The 25,009-nt window shown below is 31.6% G+C and overlaps 1 protein-coding gene across 10 annotated transcripts in view; it reads left to right on the top strand.

Annotated features, from left to right (window-relative positions):
- NOVA1 (NOVA alternative splicing regulator 1) overlaps positions 1-25,009 on the top strand; it is a 151,871-nt gene that overhangs the window by 114,640 nt on the left and 12,222 nt on the right. For all 10 annotated transcript variants that reach the window (XM_026486409.4, XM_044379582.3, XM_057306360.1 and 7 more), the window contains one exon: positions 8,836-8,907. In XM_026486409.4, coding sequence (XP_026342194.1) covers positions 8,836-8,907 — 72 coding nt within the window. The remainder of the gene's footprint in view (positions 1-8,835; positions 8,908-25,009) is intronic.

The following is a 25,009-nucleotide window of genomic DNA, read 5'->3' as shown; positions in this document are numbered from 1 at the left end:
AGCCATTTATAGTTTTGAAATGTTTAGTTTTTCTATGCTAAATGAATACAAGGAATATTTTTAAAACTGACCCCAGGACTCTAGAGGTGGTCAGATTCTAAAACTATGAGTTTAGTTAAAGACCTCTGGGTTAAAATAACCTGGGGCTGAGAATTTACAAAATTGGCACTAAACTGTAGGATTTATTGACTTTCTACCTTACTCCAGCCTATTACTTCTCTCTTTTCTTTTATAACTTCTGTGAGAAAACTTCAAACATTTAGAGATAAGAGTGAACATCTTGATTTTTTAAAAAGTAAAATATACAATGTAGTTTGAGTAGTATCATATCACTGGTGGTACATTTAGGACAATGATATGAATTATTATTTATTATTTTATAATAATAGGTAGCACCATCAAAAAATGGAATATAAATATTGTTAAAATTCTGATTTTCTCTATGCAATATGAAATTTGAAGGCTACCATATATCTAGTACCAGTATAGATTGATGAAAACCAGAATTTGAAAATGTTTGGTTTATTTTTACTTGCCTTGTTCAGTTAACGTTATTTAAATTCAAGATAAGTGTTAAAAAAAAAACAGTGATTGATTGACTTTTGTGTATTTGCATTCATTTGTAAGCCTTGTAGATATTGATGGAATTAAAATTATTGTTGATTTTTAATATTTTCATGTAATCAATAATGTATGCAATTAGAGTATCACTTAAAAACATTATCAAACAAGTACACTAAATCTAGTAGGACAATATATTTAACCCTTAAACCCTTTCTTTGTAAATGTAAAAATTGAAAACTTTACGTGAAAAATCTGGAAAAAAGATTGAAAATATTTCCAAGATATTATAGATCAACAGAGTTTTTTGTTCTAAGTTTCCTATTTTAACAATGTAAGATTTTTTGTTGGGTTGTTTTCCAAACAGTAAGGCAAGCATATAAATTTAAATGACCACAATTCTATAAAAAAGCTGGCTATCCATTATAAAATAATATGTTTAAAATAAATTGCTCTAGAATATATAAAAACATTTCATATGATATATATATATATGTTGTAGATTATAATACATAGAATCACAATAAGATTTCTTTTAAATGGTGCTCTTCCCTTTAACTGATAACAATTATCTCTGCTTAGGGCTTTCTTTAGTCCTGAAGTTAATTTTAAAAACAATTTCTTTAAAACATCTTTTTAGAATTTTCTTTTAATTAATTTGTGCAAAGAATAAAATTAAGATTTTGAAAAATGAGAGAGCTAGAAAATATAACTTCTGCATAGAAATAAATTCATGTTAAATATGAAATTATAGATTTTCTTAATGTTTATTACTTCATGTCTGTTGTTTTTTTATGGTTGATAATTTTAAGGTCTTGCTTCCTAAAAATGTACAATTTTTATGTAACTTGGACTTAAAATAGGAAATCAAAGTTAGTTCTAAACAAATAAAAGTTGCTTTAACAGTTATATTTTCAAACCATATATTATGGACTTTTAACAGAATATTATATTTTGAATTATGTAATCTAGATACAGTTGTTAACTGAATTGCGTGAACCGGAACATTCTGCCCAAATGAAACCCCCCCTTATTGATTGAATGAGTGCCCAAACAAATATAGTTTTTAGGAAAATAGTGCAAACTGGTCTTGCAGGTCTTTCATATAGTGGAATGATGAAATCTAGCATGACACAGCCTTACCTCCAACTTCAGATATTAGATGTTGTTCCCTCTCAAATGCTTTTTGTTGTTATTGTTTTATTTTAAAAAATATTTATTTGCCAATAGAGGGATTCCAGTACTTTATATATTCAAATGATAATAGTAATAATAATTAACAGAAATCAAATAATCAAAATAATGTAGCCTGTGTTCCATAACCCTAATTAGTTTTATTAAGGTTATTATTATTATTATGAAGTACCTAATACCATTGTGCTTATTTTACAAGTCAGTATACTAAGAAACTGATATGGAGCACAAGCCAATAAACCAAAGTTAAACATACTTATTACAACATAGAACATACTACTTATTTTCAGGACACACAAATAGCAGAGACAGTCAGTGATATTCAAACAATTTAAACTCTGTTTGTAGTTCTGAACACCTTCCTGGAACACATCTTTAGCCCAGATTATTTAGTACACATTTATCCATTTCCACCTTTTTATATTTTGAGCTTGATACTATTTTCCCCTCCTAGGATTATTGAAACTTTTCTTCTTTTAAATCCCTCAAAGCCTTCTCTAAATATGCTTGTCTGTACATAATGAGTCAATACAGTAAAAGCTAAGACAAGGTGGAAACCGCACATCAGTAATATAGTTAGCATTTGTTAACTTTTGTCTCTTACAGATTTTCAGCAGTTTTTTTTTTTCCTTTTGGCTCAAATGTATTTTTAAGAAAAACCACATTAAGAGCAAAGTGGTTATAGGCATTTAGAGCGTTCTCTTATATTTAAAAAAATCAAATGAACATATCAGAAATCTTAACTTAGTCAAAGAATTTTACTACTGTCATGAAAAATTGGCAAAAATAGCACATAATATGTTCATTATTCATCCATACTGTCATGAATTTATTGAATTCCTTCTTACTGAATTGCAAGATATATTAAATTATAGCCCTTGCTCTCTCAAACTAGTTTGGGAGAGATCATAAATGATTAAAATAATTTATAAAAATGTCAAACTGTATTATATACCAAAACTACAATATAAACAGTGTACTATAAAAGTTCAGAGGCATGTGAAAGAAATGTAGGCTGGAGTGACATGTGGTCTTATAGAATAGGGTGAAGGTTTGAACCGGGCCTTGAAGATTATATAGGAATTTCCTAATTAGAGGAAAAGAAAGAAAAAAAACTTATTTTAGACATGTGAAACAATAATGGATTTGAGGAGAAAGATATAATAATTGAATAGTAAGAAGACTCTCATAATAGAAATGGAACATTTGGATTGGAGTTTAGAGGAAATTAATGTTAGATAGATAGGATGGGACCAGATAATAGAGAGCCTTGGGTATCTGGCCAAGAGGCATTCTATAGACTATGGATACTTCCTAATATTTCCCCAAAGAGCTCTTTTAATTTCTCTGGAAAGTTAGGACGAAAGGAGGCACCTCTGCATTTTGTTCTCTTTTGTGCTAAGAATCCAGACCGACTCTTAGGGTGCTTGTAGGTACAACTATTGGTAGAAGAAGAGAACTATGACAATTAGCTGAGTGATCTACTATGCAGATCTTTAGGTTTGAAGGTTTGTAAGATAATATTTTCTAAACGTCTTTCATGTAACACAAATCTAAGGAATGTTAAGCTTTGTCAGGAAAAATAAATAAAGGTTTGGTGGTCAAGAATGAAGGATCAGTAAAATAATAGTGCTATCTATGGTGTTTATTCTGTTTCTGTGCCAGCCATTGTGCTATGCACTTTACATGTATTATCGCATTTTATGTATCTTCACAAAAACCTATGAAGCAAGGAAAGAGTACAGAATCCATGTTATACTTATGGAAGCTGATGTTTAAAGGAATTGAGTAACTTACCCAAGGAAATGTAACTGGTAATTGATCTTAACACTGGGCTATCTGGCCTCCAATTTTGGACAATGCTGATAAAATGAAATCCAATAGATTTCTCTCTTTGGGGACTTTTCAGTATCTGGAATAAGTTTATACAAGAAGAGAACCTCATTTAAAATAGAATGTCTTGGGTCCGGGTAAAGTTAAGAGACTAGGCAATATTTTAAGAAGATGACAAACACCTAATCTCTTTTGGTAGTGAAGTTGAGACAAATTCCTGAAGTTGAAAGATATTTCGAAGTAAAATCTGTAAGGCTTTGAGACTGACTTGTTCTAGTTCCAAAATGGTGAGAAAATTAAAAATGATTATATATGGTTTTGAGCCAAGCAGAATGGTGAAGCCTAGAAAGCAACAAGTGAATTTTAGTTAGGCACCTGTTTGAGATAATATTTTTATGTGTTGCAGACAAATTGAATAAGTTGTAAGTAGTATGCTTTTCTCTTGAAGTAGTCTTTTATAGAAGTACAGGTGAGAATGTAAAACTGAAAATATAGGTCCTTAATTACATTCAAGGCGATAATTTCACTTACCATCTTCATAGTAGGAGAGGGGAAAAAGAGAAGCAAAAAATGAGATACAGAAGCAGTTACCAGAAAAAGTAAGTCAGAGGCATTATAGTATAGTGGTTAAGTCATAGGATCTGGAGCAGCACTGCTCCAGGTTCAATTCCTGGCTCTTTAATTGACCAGCTATGTACCTTTGAGTGAGTTGTTTTGCTTCTCTGTACCTCAACTTCTTTACCTATAACATAGGACTAGTAATAATAATCTATTTAATAAGGATATTGTATTAACTGAGTAGAACTATACCTGGTTCTTAGTAAGTGCTCTTTATTATCATAAGGGTAAAAGGGAAATCAGTAATACTCCCTGTAATAAAATAAGGAGGGAAATTAAGGAAATATGCTAAAAAAGATCAAATACCCAGAGAAAAATACAAGAATAATTTTTTAAATAAGAAATTATTGGAGATTTAAAAGCTAGTGTTAATCACATGGTGAGAGCAAAGTCATTACTTCCTACTAATATGATTTCCTAAAAGTAAACAGGCCAGTTAGGTGAAGAAAAAAAATGGTATGAAGGGTAGAAATGCTGATTTGGAATTTTGGATATACAAAGCAGTAAAATACAAGTTAGATAAGGGAGGCTCACGTAACTCCTGCTACTCCAGAGGGAATGGCTTGTGTTAAAGAATAAAAAGGAGCTTGAAAAGGCAGAGAAATTAGAGACGAGATTACTGTGAGGGGACAAGATGCCTCAGGAGTGGTAGAAAGTTAATATTTAGGGTGTTAAGGTCCTAACCTATGAAAGGTGGGAGGTCTGAGTATACAGTTTTGTCTATAATGAAAACAATAGGAAGATGGAGGGAAAAAATGGTTTGGAAAATGGAAAAAGTTCAAATGTAGTCAACTGTAGTAAGTAAGAAAATTCATTCTGAAAAATCATGATTTCTTTCAGGTAATAAAGACTATCAGTTGAAAGGTAGATAAAATACATGGGATTGAATGATTGAAGAAAAGGATAAAGGTGCAGAATAGCAGCTATGAGGAAAATAAGCTATGGAATAAGAATAAATTCTGAAAGACCTGTGTAAATTGGACAACATGAGTTTATATTAGTGCTGAGGGGTTCCAGATAGTTCAGACATTGGAAGAAGGGGAGGATACTTGTCACAATGAAAAACCGAAGATGACAATTACATATTCACATATTTTATCTTTTTTTTTTTTTTTTTTTTTTTTTTTTTTTTTGGTAGAGCACTATACAGATTTATTTAACAGAACTCGAAACACGGTTTGGGAAGGTGATTACTTGAGTAATATTACTCAGCTAGTAGTAGATTTTGAATTACAATTGAGATTTGTTTTTCATTGCTGTTCTCACCATACCTATAAATATCAGAGGTTCTTGACAGTCTGTTACTGTAGATTTGCTTGGAGGTAACTGCATATATTACGGAGTTTATTTATAGTAATATTTTCTGGTCCAGCAAAAGTGTCGCTCGTTAACAAGAATGCATTTTACAATTTGTAATTACTTTTTAGTTCTTATTCCCAGAAGCCTAGTAATATCTACATTTAACTAAATGTCTATTGTTAAATCATGAATATTTTAAAACTCTTTCAAAGGATCCACTATTTTGAAATTGTAAAATACTTTAAATTTTCCTGCATTAAGTAATTCAGTCTTCAATCTTTAAAGCAGAATTCTTAAACAGCTAGTAAATTCGTGTAAATAAAAGCATATTATACTTTTCCATTTGAAAGATAAAATTGTGCTAAAAAACGTCCTTCACAATCACTATTTCATAAATGTGAAGAAAGCATTTTTAGAGGAGAATGTCCTTTGTTTATGTTTTTTATAATAAATATTTTAATATACTGTTGTTTATGTGGATACTCAGTTAGTTGCATCTTCATGATGTGTTACAGAAATTTTACTAAATGATTTTTAACTTGAAACCACCAAATTTTAAATCTGTGTAGTAAGTAGGAGTGAATGTTTTGTTTATAAAATATAGGGAAAGAAACATATCATACACTTATGTTGCACATTGAAATATTTCTTATGGATTCTCTGGTTCTATTTCTGTTGTTAAGAAAACTATCACAGCTGTTTCATTAATCTAATTAATAAACATTTTAAATTAAAGGCATTATTTTAATATATTTACATTTATCTGTTTGTTAGAACAGTTTTTTGTAGCTAGTACTTTAAAAAAATCAACAAAAACGAAAACTTTCTGGAATCTTTTTATTGTTATAGGTTAAGTTGGTAAAGGGAGGAAACATTTTGTGTTTTAAGCGTCTATATGAATAATGGCTACAAAACTCATCATGTGTTTATTTCATTACGTGCTCATTATTTTAGGAATTTAAATGAAGAAAATATACTTAGAGACAATTTATTGTGGTATTTTGATAATCTTATCCCTGAAGCCCAAATTTATATAATTTTCACCAGTTTATTTGAAATATTAAAATTCTAATTTCTTATCAGACTAAGATGTTTAATAAGCACATTTTTAATGGTTTAAACACATTAATATTTTCCCTGAAGTTTAAAGTTAATTGTTTTTTGTTTCTGTGAGAAATAAATAGCATTAGAATTATTAAGGACAATGTTGATGACTATGAGTTGTAATAGTTACTAATAATACATGTCCAATAGTTCATACATATGCCAAGCAAAAAGAAAGGGATCGAATAAATTGACTGAAGATAGTATTAACCTATGTGACTACAAATTGTGAGTCACTTGATATTACTACTTTTTCCACATCATTCTTTGCAGTGTTTCAGTACCTTACTGAGAATTCATATCCAGGGCAAGGTGGATACCCTAGTGAACCTACAGTACTTCAGGTTGATTTTACCCTGTTGGAAACACGAGAACCCAGCACATACTTAGTGTTTCTGTAGGTTAATGAACTTAAATTCTAACCTATTTGGGGAGAAATGACCTTTAGATTTATATCATATCTGTTTCGTCAGCAAGCTCATAATCTGAGATAAGTACAGAACAGATTTTTGAATGTATGTTAACTACTCACAGGAATTCTCTGTCATAACAGTCATAACCAGAGGTGGGAAAATAAAATCTTTACTATTCATCACATAGTAGCATGAAGTCAGTAACATATGTTCCAGCATAGAATTGCATGAAAAGAAAATATTAGAGCAATTTTTAATAACTGAAAAATGAAAGTCTCTCTGGAGAAATGATGGGAATTTATTACAAAGAGTGAAAATAGAAAACAAAGGATTTGAAGATTTTGTTTCTCCTTTTATGAAGTTTTACTTCTGAATGTTGCTCCTGTCCCCTTTTTAAATATGCTTTAACAAAAACCTTGGTATAGCTCAACATTAAGTCTAGTTTTCCTCAAAGTATTTTAGGTTTTAACTTAGAAGAGCCAGGAATTACTTGAGGAGTGGACTATTTATAACATGATTTGATGTTAGAACCAATCTTAATTTGTTACTGGAGAACAGTAAGTTAAGTAGAAGCCTGTGAATTTCCTAACCTTTCTTTTATGCTTAACTGCTTTGTTCTACCCAAATCAGAACTTTTGAAATCTCAAATGAAGAAATGCGATTTTATTAAGTAATTTTATCTGCTTTTCCTGACACTGCTGAACCTTTAAAGTTATGCTTTTGCTCATATCTGAGTAATTTTGCTGTGTATTTATTAGTATAAAACAAAATGGCCACATAGAATTGCGTATATACTATAAAACTTCCCCATTTCACCTATTCGGAAATATTATATATTGAGGGTGCTACTTAAGCAATGCTATTTGCTAAGTGAAAATATATTTTTTTAAAAAAGAAAAAGGTTTAATATCTTACACTTCAAGTTTATTCTACTAGACTTGAGGAGTTTTTAAATTATATTAATGGATTGTTCAAAAGTATATTATGATCTCACACAGCATATTTTATATACAGTACGTAGAAGCATTTTGGAATGAAGTGAACAATAAATATTCCTAATATTTTTGTGCTTATTTTCAACACAGGCTGATATTGCTACAATACGTCTATATTAAAATTTTAGTTGTTAACATAAATGATAAAAATATATGGCAATTTATTAAAATGCTATTAGTTACTTGTTTATTAATATGAGGTTAATGTTTACATTTTCAGACGGGCTCTAAATTTGTTAAAAATTAATATTTTAGGAGATAATGTGATTTAAGAACTCAGAACTGCAAATTTAGTTGCTTTTAAGTATGGATCCCTAAATTCATGTGGAATCAACTTGTTGGTGATGTTCAACAGATTAAGTAGGTGGATGCTTTTATGCCAAAGTAAACTTCATTTCACCACTTCTTCCAATCCCCGACTGTATTCATTGATAGGAAGATGACTCTTTCAGTTTTACTCATTGAATTTCTTGAATTTTTTGTTTGACATCTCTTTTCCCCTAAGCAAACAAGAGGGAAAGAAAAGAGACTACTATTCATGAATATGGTCAGGATACCTTTAATACTCATGTGAATTTTTATCAGTCACCATCATGATTTCAAGTCATGAATTTATTTTTACATGCTTATGCATGCATATTTACATGCATTAGTTACTTAATTGATCTTAAATTCCATTAAATTTGAATGAGTAGGAGAAAAATTTGTTCATAGGATTTTGTTCTCGTTATATTACATTTTATTTTATTTTGTTTTATTTAAATAATCAGTTTAAGGCTTTTAAAGGTTGATTTGCTCCTGAACTGCTTTGTTCCCAGACATTGCCATCTTCCCCAACTACCACCAAGTCCTCTCCATCTGATCCCATGACCACCTCCAGAGCTAATCAGGTACAGTATCATCCTGTCATCTACACCATACTTTTCACGGGTGATTGCCTGCACACTGGAGAAAAAGATAATGGTGGGTTAAGGATGTATTCGTTCATTCACATATGTACACCATGATCAGATTCCAAATAACCTGAGAAAGAAATATCGATTATTCCTGAAAATTTATATGCATTTTTTAACTTTAGATAACAAAAAAAATATATTCAGATGGTAGACTACTCGAATTTTGGATTTTTCCCTTAAAATTATGACTTTATGGAGCTCTGCGGGTTATTTATTGAGTCACTGTTTATAATCTCCATTATTGGTTCTTCCTAGGATTATTGGTATATAAGTTAAGAATATCATATATGTAAAAAATTGTATAAATATGACCTATTGAGCAAAGGTATATCTTTAAAAGTGAATGCATTTTCATTTGTTTTTTATTTCAGACATGCCTTAATATGTAAATAATTTTCAACTTTCAATGAGAAGTATTTCTAGTGATCTAAAAGTAACTGAAAATTGGTGTTTGTGATAATTTTATTTCTGTTTTACAGAAATAAATTTCTGTTTTACAACTTAGGAAATGGTCTAATTTAATACAAACTGTTTTATTCTGTTTTACAACTTAGGAAATGGTCTGATTTAATACAACCATTTTCTTTGGTGGAGTGGCAGACTTTGACATTAGAAATATATTAGTCTGATTTGATGATTGTTTGGGTACTGAATATTTGTAGGTCATTTTTCAAATATGTAGTTATTTTTGGCACATTTAAGTAAATCATCTGAAATATTTTATGTAATTCAGAGCCATACTGTACTTGACAAATGTTGAAAATATATTCATTAAAATGATTAAACACATTTTCATTCTGTCTGAGTTGAGCTTCATTTAGGTGAGAGATGTTATTTTCTTTAATATTTCTACTTTTTCACTAATACAAGGCCTTATGGGATTATTCCATTATTAAACAAAAGCTTATCTTTTTAATATATTTTTCATATACTTGACCAATAAATTATTAACTTTGAACCATATTTGCTAACTATATTAAATGTGCCTTTTGCATGTAATGTAATATAAGGCGGTCAGAATTATTTTGCTTATTTATCGAGTCTAATACTTTTGCAACCTCAGGAAAATGTTAAAATAATAACTGGAAACAAAACTAAAATAAGGTGCTATGTTATTGTATAGTAGGAGATGGATTTTCATTTTATGCAGTAGCATTCCCTTTAGACAAAAGTACTTTATAATACTCACATTTTAGTCCCCATAAATTCGTTAAAATACTACATATATCTCTAGTGATGAATCCCAGCACTTCTCTTTGAAGGAAATAGTATGACATAAAGTGAAAAGAAAGCTTGTAATATTAATGCATGAAGTTCACTCTATATACCTTATCTCCTAAGTAAACTTTAATTACATGATATAGAAAACTATTGAGACAACACTAACTTTATTTTTTAAGTATTTCTCTTGTACTTTACCATTCTTTACTTTCCAAACAAAAACAAGACAAATGAGTGCAGCAGCAACAAAAACAAAACTAATGATTTTTCCCAACAAACAATGTAAAAAATCCTGAATCTGGAAAGAAAAACTATCTCAGTAATTTTGTCTTTGAAGTTAGATTTGTATTTTCTTTTATTTATTTTATATGAACATGTGAATATTATTAAATGATTTCTTAAAAAGGCTAGTTTATACATTGAAGTCTACTAATATTTTTACCCTCTGTGTATGTTACCATATCCACCTTTGCCAATTCTTTTTCTAATATTTGAAATAACAATTCGTTGTGGTTTTGTACTTTGTCCACTATACTCAGTTATATTCGTTAAGTATATTTTACTTATATTCTGGTTTCTTCTGTTTTTATACAAACAAGCATAATATCTCCTGGATAACATGAGGCAAGATCTACAAGAAGAACAAAACAAGATTCTTAAATTTATTAAAGGAATTGTAGTCATCGTCCATCCTTATGTTATTAATAGTTTGTGATCATTTTATTCCCTCAGTATTTCCCAATGAATTCAAATTCACACTATATTAGCTTAGATCTGTAAGGGTAACCAAGATAGAAAAATGAGTTCTAATATGATCATCTTAAAGTCTCCATAATTAAAATGAATTTTAAACCTATAAGAAAATTATTTTTATGTGTTACAGCTAATATGATACCCTCTGGTGTTAAAACTATAAACTTTTTCCTTGTGAACTTTTATAAACCAATATAAAATACGTCCAGATGACTGGTTATGTTATTTTCATCAATAACAGCTAAATGAGTTATGATTGAGTTCTGTTTCCAGAATAAATAGTTTGTCTATGTTACAGTGATGTCACATTATCACAATAATGTGATAGAAAGGTCTAAGGGACTATTAATATTCAGAAAACCCAAAAGTAAAAAACACAGAAAAGACACCAAAGAGTAAGTTTTATTGCAGTTCCAACATTAAAAACCTTTTCTATTCTTTTAAAAAATGATTACATGTTTCAGTACATACTAAATTTTACTTTTTCTACCCTCGTGTTTCTACAAGGTCAGACTATTTCCACAGGTCAGAGTTCCAGACTATAAATACAGTGTTGTGGGTCTATTATAATTTCCCCCTGAAAATTGAAGGACTGTCATATGAGAAGTCCTACAGAATGGTGGTTATAAGTCAAGACTGATGCCAAATTGCCTATGATCAAATCCCTGTTCTGGCACTTACTTGCTGAGTAAATTGGGATTCAGTCTCCCCTTTTGTGAAATTCAAATAATAGCATCTCATAGGGTTGAAGAATGAAATAAATTCATTGTTCTTGAATGTAATGTTAACCATAAGTGTTAGGTTCTGTTTATATTTTTTTTCTGAAGTATCTTTCAAGTGATATGAAAAAGAAAGAGTATTCTGGAAGATGGTAAATAGCATAACATAGAGCTTATGAAAACTGAGTTTTATCCTTTCTAAAGAAGGATTCTAAGATACTAGTGTTGCTGCTTTTTTAACTCCAGAATATTTTTGTAATCAAAGTCTCCCCTGTATTCTTTTTTAGATAGTTTAAACTACCTACAGTTATTTTCCTCACTAGTGAGAGTACTAAGTTGTGTATTGTCTAGTGATAAAGCAAATTGCTATTATTTCCCTAAGGAGAAAGAAAAGTTAGTGGGGCTAATAGTTTTACAACTTGGACTTTTTTTGTATGTGTTGTATATTGCAAGGTGCAACATTGAAATGAGTTGGGTTTGATCATCAGTTCTAAGTTTTTCAGTCACCTCAAAATTCAACAAAATGGTTTTGTTAATCAGTCAATGGTGCCAAAAATTAAATTCCAGCTTTAATTTTAGGTTCCTGGTTGTTAGCTCTCCTGGGATTCTTCTCAAATTTCATGAAAAGAAAAAGGAAAAATAATGATTGCCAAAATATATGCTTTATAGACATTTACTTATTTACTGATGAATTGGAAATTCTATACCAAAATATAATAAAACATGAAAATAGGTAACTCATATACAACCCCCTTGCTGTGGTTACAGGAAAACACAGGTAAAACTCAACTGGTCTTTCTTTAAATTCATGACTAGATCTCAAGTGAACCCTTAATTCTTTCAGTCATAAGCCCATTCACTTTTTTACTTTCTAGATGGCTATTTCATAAGTTCTCTTCTTTCAACCCCTGCGTTAGTTTTCTGTTGCTGTGTGACAAATTACGCAGTGCTTCAAACAGCACCCATTTATTATCTTATAGTTTCCATAGGTCAAGAATCCAGGCACTGCTTCACCGAGTTCTCTGTTCGTGGTCTCACAAAACTGCAATCAAAGTATCGGATGGAGTGCATTCTCATCTAGAAGCTTGACTGGAGCCTAATCCCCTTTTAAGTGGATCCAGGTTGATGGCAGCATTCAGTTCCTTGCAGTTGTATGGCTGAGGGTGCTGACTTCTTACTGTCTGTTGGCAAGAGGCAACCCTCAGATTCTAGAGGCGGCCCAAGTTCCCTGAAGTATGACCCTCTTTCCAGTAGGCACTTGGCACCATGGCTATTTGCATCTTGCAAAGCCAGCAGGAGAAGCTTTCTCCAGTGTGTGCTAGCAAGATGGAGTCATATATTGAACCAAATCACAGAAGTGACTTCTCACCTCCTTTGCCATACAACATAGCTTAATCACAGTACTGACATTCCATCTTTTCGACACATTCTGTTGGTTAGAATCAAGTCACAATTTTCACCCACATTCAAACGGAGGGAATTGCACAAAAAGTAGCACCAAGGAGGCCGAAATCATGGGGCCATCTAAGAATCCCGTATCAAACCTTCCAATATCTCTTACTCCATCCTCACTCCCAACTGATGACCTTACTTCCTACTTCACTGAGCCCGTATTTATACCCACATATATACATTCTCTTTTGTTATCTCACCTTCTCCTACCCAAAGCCAGTAATTTCAGTTGTACGTTAAATTTCATCCTTCTTCCTTTACTCAAGGACATTCCTTCAGTTCCTCCTTCTTTCTCCTTTATCTTTCATGTTTTTTGTCTCTGTGGCATCATTCCCATTGGCATACATATATCTGTTTTTTCTCGCATCTTAAAAGACCAAACAAAACTTCTTTCAATCCCACTCCCCCCACCAACTAATGTCCCTCTTCTTATACTCCTTTGTAGCAAAATTCACAAATTATTTTCTCTTCTGTTTTCCAGTATCTCTCTTCCCATTCTTTCTGAAATCCACTCTAGTGAGATTTTTTTCCTCCACCATTCCACCAACACTGGGTTTGCCAAGGACATCAGTGACGACCGCACTGCTAATTCCAGTTGTCTTTTCTCAGTCCACCTGTTACTTGGCCTATCAACAGTATTTGTCGTAATTTATCACTTCCATTTCCTTGGCATGCCTTCTTTACTTGGCGTCCAGGATACTGCACACTCGTGATTTGTCTCCTGCATCATACCATGTGCTTTGCCTCAGAATCCTTTGCTAGTTCCTGCTCTCATCCTACTTAATATTGGAAGTGCTCCATGTCTTAATACTTGAAATTACTTCTGGGTTTATACTTTTCTTTCTCCTTATCTAATACCATGGCTTTCATATGCTGACAACCTGTAAAATTTATGTCTTTAGTGTGAGACAGGTAAACCAATGGAGCTTAAGCCTTAAGATTTCTCACCCCCTCAAGCTTATTACCTAATTTTATGTTCATGATTTTGAATATATTTCCCAAAGATGTCTCTTAAAATTGTATGAGTCAGGTTCCACATAACTTGGGTTCATACTTATCTCTAATTCAGATCTTACAGTGAGACTATAGACTGTATTCAGTTGCCCGTGCAGCAATTTCCACCTGCATATCTAATAGACCTCTTAAATTCAACAATCCGAAAACTGCCCCAAACCTATTCCGAGTGTATCAGCCTTTACCATCGCAGTAGAAGACAGCACCAAAAATCCACTTGCTCATAACAGAAATCTTGGATTCACCCTCATCTCTTCTCTTTTGTACTCCAAGTCCAGGTCCTATAAGAAATAATAGTGACTCTACCTTTAAAAAAGGATGTAGAATCTTAATTGCTTCTCATTACATCTGCTGCTACCCTAGTCCAAGCCTGAATTATTGCAACAACTTCCATATAGGGTTTCTGCCTTTCTACCCTTGCTCACCAAAAGTCTGTTCTCCATAAAGTCTGTACTCCTTTTAAAATGTGTCAGGTTTTTTCCCCCCTCTGCTTATACCTGTAATAGTTTCCCATTTCACTCAATAAAAGCCAAAAATCCCCAAAATGAAGCCATTAACTTGCAAGATCTGGCCCTCACCACATTACCACTTTCACTTCATTTCCTACCTCACCTCCCCACTCACTCCACCCCAGCCAAATTGACCTGCTTGCTTTTCATTGCAGGCATTAGGAGTGCTCTCCCCTCACTATTTAGCTCTTGGCTTTTCTCTCTGCATGAAATTCTTTCATCTCAGAGATCTACTTGACTAACATCTTAAAAGCCCTCAAGTCTTCGTTTAGAATAAACCTTGTCAATAAAGCCTCCCTGACCATCCTATCTAATACTGCAAACTGGCCTCCCCCTTCCCCCACTCCTGTGTTTTTTTCCATCACCTCATAGAAAACCATATACTTTGTGTATTGTCATATTTACTGTGTATCACCTCTCTCACTTTCCTAGAAAGTAAGTTGCATGAGAAGAGGGATCTTTGTTTTATTCTGTCATGTATCAGAAGCAGTAATCTGGAACACAGTAGGTTCTCGATAAATATTTGTTGAATGACTAGTATTAAGAGGAAGAATAGGCTCACAGCCTATATGTTTAAAATTGTTCATTTCTGAAAATCTCTTCAAATGAAATTTTGAACATAAGTTCTCTAAAAATATAAACCGACTGGATAAAGGGTTTTTTTAAATTTTTATTACTTAAGTTTGGTTGACATACAATGTTATCGCTTCTCGGCCTTTTGGCTAAGATCAAGTGTGGTTGACATACAATGTTAAATTAGTTTCAGGTATGCGACATGGTGATTCAACAATTCTATGAAAAGTGTAGTTACTGTCTGTCACCACATAATGTTATTAAAATATTATTGATCCTATTCCTATGCTGTACTTTTCATCTCTGTGACTTATTTACTTTATAACTGGAAGTCTGTAACTCTTAATCCTCTTCACCTATTTCGCCTATCCTTACTCCCCTCCTTTCTGGCAACACCAGTTTGTTCTCTGTATTTATGTGTTTCTGTATTGAATAAAGAGGTTAAGTTAAAGGGACATAGCCTTCTTCATTAGACTTCTGTTTTACTCAGAACACAGTTTGAAAGCCAGTCAAGCTCTTATCTCTTGTCTCAAGAATTGTCATAATTCTCCACCAAAATATCAAAATTAATTTTCATTTCCTTAAGTGTGTGTGTGTGTGTGTGTGTGTGAGAGAGAGAGAAAGAGAGAGAGAGATGTCAAGGAAGTGTTCCTTAGAAGTATATTTAAGAAAGTTCTAGAAAAATAGTGAAATCCAAATGTTCTTTTTAAGTGAACTTACTGATTTTATTATATACATTAGAGTTTATGAACTTTGCTTATTACTAGGAAGAGTTTTATGAAATGCTAATATTTTTAAAAATCACTAATATTTGAGTGCAGTTTCTTAGTATATATCGTATACATATCAAAATCTTCAAAACTTCCCAAGAATAAACTGAACCAAAAAAGCATAGAATCCCTACTAAGAGAATGTACAATTTTCAGATAAGTACATAAAACACTCCCTTAATGAATGGACTTAAAATAATTTTGGAAGAGACAATTTAATGTGGAAATATCAATACTTTTAAATTAAAATGCAAATGTATTGTAATTTTCATTTTCTTCCAAATTTTTTTGGTTTTGTGGGAGAGAGAAACAAAGGCAAGTGATTTGAAAATCCATATGAAAAATAAGTGCCTAAGAATTACCATAAGGCTATTAATAAAAGAATTATCAAGAAAAATAATATTTTGTGGGATGACGTATTTCACTCACTATTAAAATTTACTATAAAGCTATCATGATAAAAGGATGGTGATAGTAACACAAATAGATAGAGTTGGTCAGTGAAACATAATAGAGATTTCAGAAATCGAAGTGCATATGAAAATGTACTGTATTTTATTATGCATTAAGAAAGGTAGTATCGGTTAGGCGTTAATGAGAACTGTGACCTGGAGTCATAATTCCTGGCTTCAAATCAAATCTTTGCCACTTGCTGATTATCTGATTTTAGGAAACATCCTTAACATTGCCATGTGTGTTTCTCATTGTAAAATACGAATAGTAACAGTGCCAAGCTCATAGAGTTGTCATGATTCTTCAATGAATGAATACCTGAAAAGCATTTAGAACGCTGCCTGGTCCAGAGTCATATTTAAGTGTTATTTTAATTCGTTTTAGAAAAGGATGTTTTATTTAATAAATGGTGCTGGTATACTTGACTACTCACCTGAAAGAAAATAAATTTAGACCTCCACCCTGTACAATACGCAAAAATAAATCTCAATGCATTCAAGGTTGAAACTGTAAATTATAGTGTGTGAAGTTAAGTTGAGGATGACTTTCTTAAGCAGGAAGAAAACCCAAAACAAAGGAATAGGTTAAGATTTGGGATATAAATACTTTATATTTTTGGTATAGTAGAATAACCATTAATAAGCAAAAATGGCAATATCCTTGGAAAAATATACATTGCACACATATGACAATGAATTAGTAACTCTACAGGGAACTCCTATATAGGGGGAAAAAAGACAGGAAAAAAATAGGCCAAGATTATGAAAAGGTACTTTATGGAAAAAGAAATAGAAATATCCAATGAACATGTGAAAGCATGTTTAATCTCACTAGGCATCAGGGAAATATGAATCAACACCACAACCTTATGCTTTTCTAACAAATAGATAAAATTCTATGTGTGTTAATAATACACATATTTTGGGAACACAAAAATCTGTGTGTATGTGTGTGCATGTGTGTTTATAAATTAAAAGTGCTGGCACAGATATAGGAAATAATCATTCTTACACGACGTTGATGTAAGAAATGCTATAAAATTGCAGCCTTTGAGAATCTATCCAGTAAAACTTAATGCACCAATACACAGGAAAATAGAGACAAAGAATATATATCACAATATTATTTGCAGTGGCAAAAGTTAGGAAACAGCCTGACCTCTTTGGCAGGAGTAGTGACTGAATAAATTATGATATTGCAGAATATTATGTGGTGAAGCTATTAAAAATAATGAGTTAGAGCCTCATAAATTGGCCTGGAATCATGTTTGTAATTTATTATCTAAAGAATATTAAGTTGCTAAGAAACATATGGCCCTATGTTTAATAGTCAGAAAACATCTTGTGTTCATGTATCATCAGGGTGATGACAAGGAATATGAAAACTATTAATTTTTTCTGTTTATCTCTCTACTTGGTTTTTAAAATGTTAACTAAGGGAATGTAAAACAAGATGGAGAAAATAATGGCTTCAGTTGTGGTATATACTGTGTTTTAAAGAGTATAAAGTGGGAATTTCCCGAAGAGGAAGATTGGACCATCTTTGACATTATGTATTTGTTTTAGCTACTTGGCTCCTTCTTTTTATATCATGAATGCTTTATTGAGTTTCAAGAAGGGTCACAAAAGAGAGGGTTCAGGCCTAGAGAAGGCACTTATTAACTAGCAAAGGACAGTGACAACTGTTTCATATTTTAAAGTTATGTCAAATTAAATTGTGTAATATTTGTAATATTTTTCTTCATTCTTTCTTAATTAATCTATCAAAGGTTCTCATTCCTAGCTTCACATCAAAATTACCTATGGAGGTATTTATTTAGTAGTTCTAACACAAGATTGGACATCTATATTTAAAGAATTAGGTAAATGTTTTCTGAAGCTGTTTACCAAATGAAACTGCATATCAGTTGATGAAAATGATGATTGTGTACTGTTTTAACACTGTTACATCTTCTCTCAAACTCCCGTTTACCAAAACTTTTTTCATGAGATAACATACATTATTTGAAAAATATTAAAGAAAAATATTTGATTTGTGCAGAAGTTGAAGGGTAGGTGTTAGGTTTAGCATTGAGAATAGTAGAGTTTATTAACTAGGACAATTTAAATCTGTGAAAGGGGTTATACAAAGGATAATTATCTTTTCAGATAGCATTAATAGTCTTTGATGATTCCCAGGTATGGTCAGGAGTTCTCTTACCTTGGAGATCTTTATATACAGATTGCAGTAGTAGTTTTTAAGATTGCTTAGCACCATTCTTGCCCCAAATTATGGAAAAGGGTTAAATGACCATATTCATTCCGTTGCAAACTTCTGAGTTTGTTAGTTTGCTTATGCTGTAGATCGAGTGTACTTCACATCCAGTGATGGGAATCAGAGGATTTGCCTGAGGACAGGAATTGCTGCTGAAAGCACATAATTTATATTTTCATAACACACCGGATGGTAAATACCCAATTATATGACCTTCCAAAGTCCCTTTTGAAGGTATGATTTTATATGAACATATATTCATGTTTATGGAAAGTGTAGGGCTTTTCAGTTATTTTGATTGAAGAAAGTGGTACTCTTCAGGGGAAAAGAATGAAATAGTCACTCTGTAATGTTGCTTATTTTATGTACCATAGATTCTAAGTCAGGCATTGGCTCCTAAATAGGCTGACTTGCAGTACTCTGTCTTTCTGGACTACCTACTAGGTAAAGGTGGTTTGCATATTTCATCAACATTTTCTTTGCAGTCATGGCTCTAGTAGTTCTTATATCACAGTATGTTCTTAAAACAGAACATTGTACATGTGTTTATATAACCAAAACCCTTAATGCTCTTTACTCCAGACGTGTATTAGTCTTCTTACTCTGTGTGTGTGTGTGTGTGTGTGTGTGTGTGTGTACAGTTCCATACAATTTTTTCTAATCGTTCAAATAAAGCCATATAAAAGGAGTACTTATCAAGTTTATTTTCAACATTTTAATTTTCTTTTAAAAATGCTTGGAAGTAGGAATGGATGTCTTTGCATTTTCTTTCAGATAAGAGTAGTTTTGCCAGATGAGAGAATTTGACTCCTGCTCACTATAGAATAAAAAATTGTTTCTCATTGTTGACTTTTCTAATTTTTTTGTGTTTGACTAGGGAACATTCTAAGAGATAATAAGTTGATCTTTTACATCTTTTCTTCTGAATCTAATACTTTTATAATTCATTTTATTAAGCGTTTGGTTTAGCTATTGTTTTTTTCTTCAATTAGAGGGTACAGTGTTTTAAGTTACTCTTTAAAAATATTTTTGGAAAAGGAAATGTTCTGTTTCATTAACTAACTGCAAATTGTTTCTAGCCAAATAATAGAAGTTATAAAATTAATGTATTTTTATTTATGATTCATTAAATATTAGAGGTGAACTACTTGAATCCATATATAGGAAAAAAGCTTAGCTTTGTAACTAATAATACAGCTTGTTAAATTATAGACATTCCTCTGTAGCCTTTTATTTAGTTAATATTTGTTTATCCCAAGTGTTAATTAAATAAGAATAATTCATGAAATTTTCTTTTTCTTAACAATAGTCATTTGTGATAGTAAATTATCAAACTTTACTAGTAAGATACTGAAATGCAAACGTGTTATTTTTTTAAAAAAATAAGTTTGGCTTCAGAAAAATTGTTGGTAAAATTAAATATAAGTAATGTTGTATTAGCATGATTAGCAAATCTAAAATACCTACAAGTACCTATATTTGACTTAAATAATATCTTAAGTCATGTAAAAATATGGCACATCAATCTTTTCAACTAAGTAATAATATTTAATTTTAATGGTAAAAATGGCTTAATCAAAAATCTGTAAAAACAAAATATAAAACCCAAATTGTGAAAGGTTGCTTTATAATTAATTATCTAGTTATGTAAGTTTAAGTAGAGATTGATTTTCAAACATAGTTGAGGCATTTACTTCTAAAAATACCTAATTAGTTTGGTTACATCATAGAGTGTCAAATCAATCCATGCATAAACTCAAAATTTTAAAAAATCTTTAAATTCCAAAATTACCTTTGTGGTTTTTGTAAACAGGCATTCACTTTAATTACATGATTCTTATTTAAAACTATGACTTTAAATTTCCTTATTTTATTTTATTATTTTTTTTAAATTTTATTTATTTATTTGACAGAGAGAGACAGCCAGCGAGAGAGGGAACACAAGCAGGGGGAGTGGGAGAGGAAGAAGCAGTCTCTCAGCAGAGGAGCCTGATGCGGGGCTCGATCCCAGAACACCGGGATCACGCCCTGAGCCGAAGGCAGATGCTTAATGACTGAGCCACCCAGGCGTCCCTAAATTTCCTTATTTTAAAATTTAAAAGTGTATTCTAAATCTCCTGTCATTTCTTAACTAATTTTATAATATAAATTTAAATATTTAGTAGTCTTTATGGTACCACCTGACTGTAAGCTTCATAAAGTGAGATCTTATCCTTTTTATTTATTTCTATAAAAGCCCCAACATTTGGAACAGTACTTGGCACACCATAGGCACTAAATAAATAATTGTGTAGTGAATACCAGAAATGTACTAAAGCTATTTTAAACAAATTATTTATTCTGCTTTGCAGGATTTATTTATTCAGCAGCCTAATTTGGGAGTAATTTTTTAAATTTCCTTTTGTTACACTGCTTTTAAAATATTAAAATAAGACAAAGTTTATATGGTGGGGGGGGGGAAGCTCACCTGAAGTTCAGTCTCTATTATTCCCTTCATTTCAGTTTTACCTGCATATAATTTTACACTATTTAATCCAAAATCTACACACACATTTATATATATTTTAGAATTTTGTGTTATTTTCCACAGCATTTTATAATTGCGTGTAGTGCCTGTGCACTATTCTGTGTGTATGATATTTTCTGTGTTTTGGGTTATTTCCCAGAAGGATCACAAAAGGAGAGAAACTAAGGTAAAGATTATGCTCATTTTATAACTTAATGTATACTACAGTATGATTTCCAAAAGGCAATACATACTACCACACATCTTTTAAAAGAAAAAGATTAATAGACCATTCCTGGTTCACTTTTTTTTTAGTGATTAATTTTGCTGATCTACCTTGAATATCTTTGATTGATTTTAGCAGTTTAATATTTTCTTGTCAAACACAGTTCTTTACTGTTTGCTATTTAATGAATTGCTTATTCATTTTTATGGTCCCCTAGACTACCTTATCCATTCCTGTTGCTTTAAAAAACTATCTCTGTTAACTCTCAAATTTCCTCTGATCTCCAGACCCATAGCCTATCACCTACTTGCTATCAACACTTAGATGTCTGATTGGGATTTCAAACTTAAAATATCCAAAATAGGACTCTTGATTCCCTCTATCCGTATCTCTCATCCCTTTTCATCATCCACTTCCATGAACACAGCCCCCACTTTAATGTTCATAGCTATTTTTCACTTTTTAAATTGACATTAAAACCTTTAAAACATTAAATTAAAAACATTATTTTCACATTAAAGCCCCAAATATTTCAAATACATATTTTCACTAATCAGAATTAAGAACACTAAACATCTATCTTATTATATATACTTATAATTGTATATATACTTACTTATATACATATAAAGAACTGGTCTAAGAAGAGATGGTTTAAAATAATAACAGTAATAATAATAATGATTTTTAAGAGACTTTTGATAATTTGACACATGGACAGTGATGACAAATAGGACTTCCAGAAATTTCACCTCATTTTAGTAAAATTTAGTTTAGTAAGCATTAAGATGATAGCACTCCAAATTATTTTCATTTGTAAATAATAGGCTGCCCTAAAATGTTGATCATTTACAGCCCTTGTGTTTTCTTTATAATTATTTGACTTCTAGTATTTTTTTTCTTTTTTGACATAATTATGTCTAGAGTGCTTAGCATCTCAATGTAACAAAAATAGTTTAAAGTGGCTTTTCTTTTCCTTGTTCTTACCTATAAAATATTGACTTTTCCTATTTTTCTTATACCTAAGTGTATCCCTCTCTGAAATGTGATGTGATGCATCTTTAAAATATGCAGCAGTCATCAAAAGAAAAAAAAAACAACTTTTAATAATGCTTCAAGGAGCAACATGAAATAATGTATTAAGTAAAAAATAGTTAAGTTAAACTCTGTTCGCTTTTACAAATTTCATGGGAATTATCATTCATTTTCTGTCTTCTTCCAAAGAGACAAAAAAAAGAGGTGTACTGTCTGTCATTCTCTTTCATGTAGCAGCCAGAGGGGCAAGTAAAGTAAGGCCCTTTGAAAGAAGATATAAAATGAAGTACAATCTCCACAAAACTTTTAGAGTTAATTATTCTGAGGTAAAAATGTAATTGCTTGAAGCAAGGCAAGGGATAGGAGGTAATTGCACCAGTTATAAATTTTGATTATGACTCAGTAGAAACTATCATTTGAGTCATGTTATTGATCCAGTTCATCATTTAATCAAGTAAACACTGATATATTTGTATTCCGGACTTTTACAACCAATTTGGCTACATTTTTTATGTCTAAAAAAAGTAGGCATCTTAGCCTAGCCACAAAACCTTAGTGAGTAAGAAACTAGAAAATATCACAGGAAAAACATAATACATCAGTGAAAATTTAAGAAAAAGGCATATAGTGGATATTTAATATTTATTATAGTGTTAGTGATTTTTTTTCTTTTTTCTTTTTTTACTATTTTCAAGTTATACCTTTTTTCTTGTTTTTTTTTTTTTTTTACTGTTTCAAGATTTATTTAAATTCCAGGTAGTTAACATACAGTGTAATATTAGTTTCAGGTGTACAGTATAGTGATTCAATACTTCCATACAACTTGCTTATCACAGCAAGTGCACTCCTTAATCCCCATTGCCTATTTTACTCATCCCCCCCCCCCCCCCCCGCATCTAGCCACTTCCCATCTGGTAACCATCAGTTTATTCTCTAAAGTTAAGAGTTTATTTCTTGGTTTGCCTGCCTCTCTCTCTTTTTTTTTTTTTTCCCTTTGCTTGTTTGTTTTGTTTCTTAAATTCCACATATAAGTGAGGTCATATGGTATTTGTCTTTCTCTGACTGATTTTATGTCACTTCACTCTAGCTCCATCCACATCATTGCAAATGGCAAAATTTCATTCTTTTTTTAGGGCTGAGTAATATTCCATTGTATATCTATACCACATCTTCTTTATCCATTCATCAGTTGATGGACACCTGGGCTGGTTCCATAATTTGGCTATTGTAGATAATGCCACTGTAAACATCAGGATGCATGAAGCCTTTTGAATTAGTATTTTTGTATTCTTTGCATAAATACCTAGTAGTGCCGTTGCTGGATTGTAGGGTCATTCTATTTTTAGGAAACTCCATACTGTTTTCCACAATGGATGCCCAGTTTGCTTTCCCACCAACAGTACAAGAGAGTTCTCCTTTCTCCACATCCTTTCCAGCACCTGTTTTTTTCTTGTGTTGTTGATTTTAGCCATTCTGACAGGTGTGAAGTGATATCTCATAGTTTTGATTCATAAGTCCCTGGTGATCAGTGATGTTGAGCATCTTTTCATGTGTCTGTTCATCTGTGTGTTTTCTTTGAAAGTTGTCTATTCAGGTCTTCTGCCCATTTTTTAATTGGATTATTTGGGGTTTTTTAGGTTTTGAGTTTAGTAAGTTCTTTGTAGATTTTTGGATACTAACCCTTTATCAGCTATTTCATTGGCATGTATCTTCTCCCATTCTGTAGGTTGTCTTTTAGTTTTGTTGTTTCCTTTGCTGTGCAGAAGCTTTTTATTTTGATGAGGTCCCAGTAGTTTATTTTTGCTTTTGTTCCCCTTACCTCGAGAGATATATCTAGAAAGAAGTTGCTGTGGCCAATGTCAAAGAGGTTACTGCCTGTGTTCTCCTTTAGGATTTTTATGGTTTCATGTCTCACATTTAGGTCTTTAATCCATTTTTAATTTATTTTTGTATATAGCGTAAGAAAGTGGTATAGTTTCATTCTTTTCATGTTGCTGTCCAGTTTTCCCAACACCATTTGTATAAACTACCAAAACTGAAACAGGAAGAAATAGAAAACTTGAACAGACCAATAACCAGTAAAGAAATTTAATCAGTAATCAAAAAACTCCCAACAAACAAAAGTCCAAGGCCAGATGGCTTCACAGGTGAATTCTACCAAGCATTTAAAGAAGAGTTAGTACCTGTTCTTCTCAAACTATTCAAAAAAATATAAAAGGAAGGAAAACTTCCAAATTCATTCTATGAGGCCAGTATGACCCTAATATCAAAACCAGATAAAGACTGCACTAAAAAAGAGAACCATAGGCCAATATCTCTGATGAACATAGCTGCAAAAATCCTCAACAAAATACTAGAAACCCAATCCAACAATACATAAAACAAAACAAACAAATAAAAAAAAACCCAACCACTCACCCTGATCAAGTGGGATTTATTCCTGGGTTGCAAGGGTGGCTCAATGCTCACAAATCAATCAATGTGATACACCACATTAATAAAAGAAAGGATAAGAACCATATCATTTTTCAATAGATGCAGAAAAAGCATTT

Source organism: Ursus arctos, unplaced genomic scaffold (genome assembly GCF_023065955.2).
Source record: "Ursus arctos isolate Adak ecotype North America unplaced genomic scaffold, UrsArc2.0 scaffold_37, whole genome shotgun sequence".
NCBI classification, from domain to species: domain Eukaryota; kingdom Metazoa; phylum Chordata; class Mammalia; order Carnivora; family Ursidae; genus Ursus; species Ursus arctos.
The sequence above is the reverse complement of the archived record's forward strand: the minus strand, read 5'-3'. Positions and strand labels throughout refer to the sequence as shown.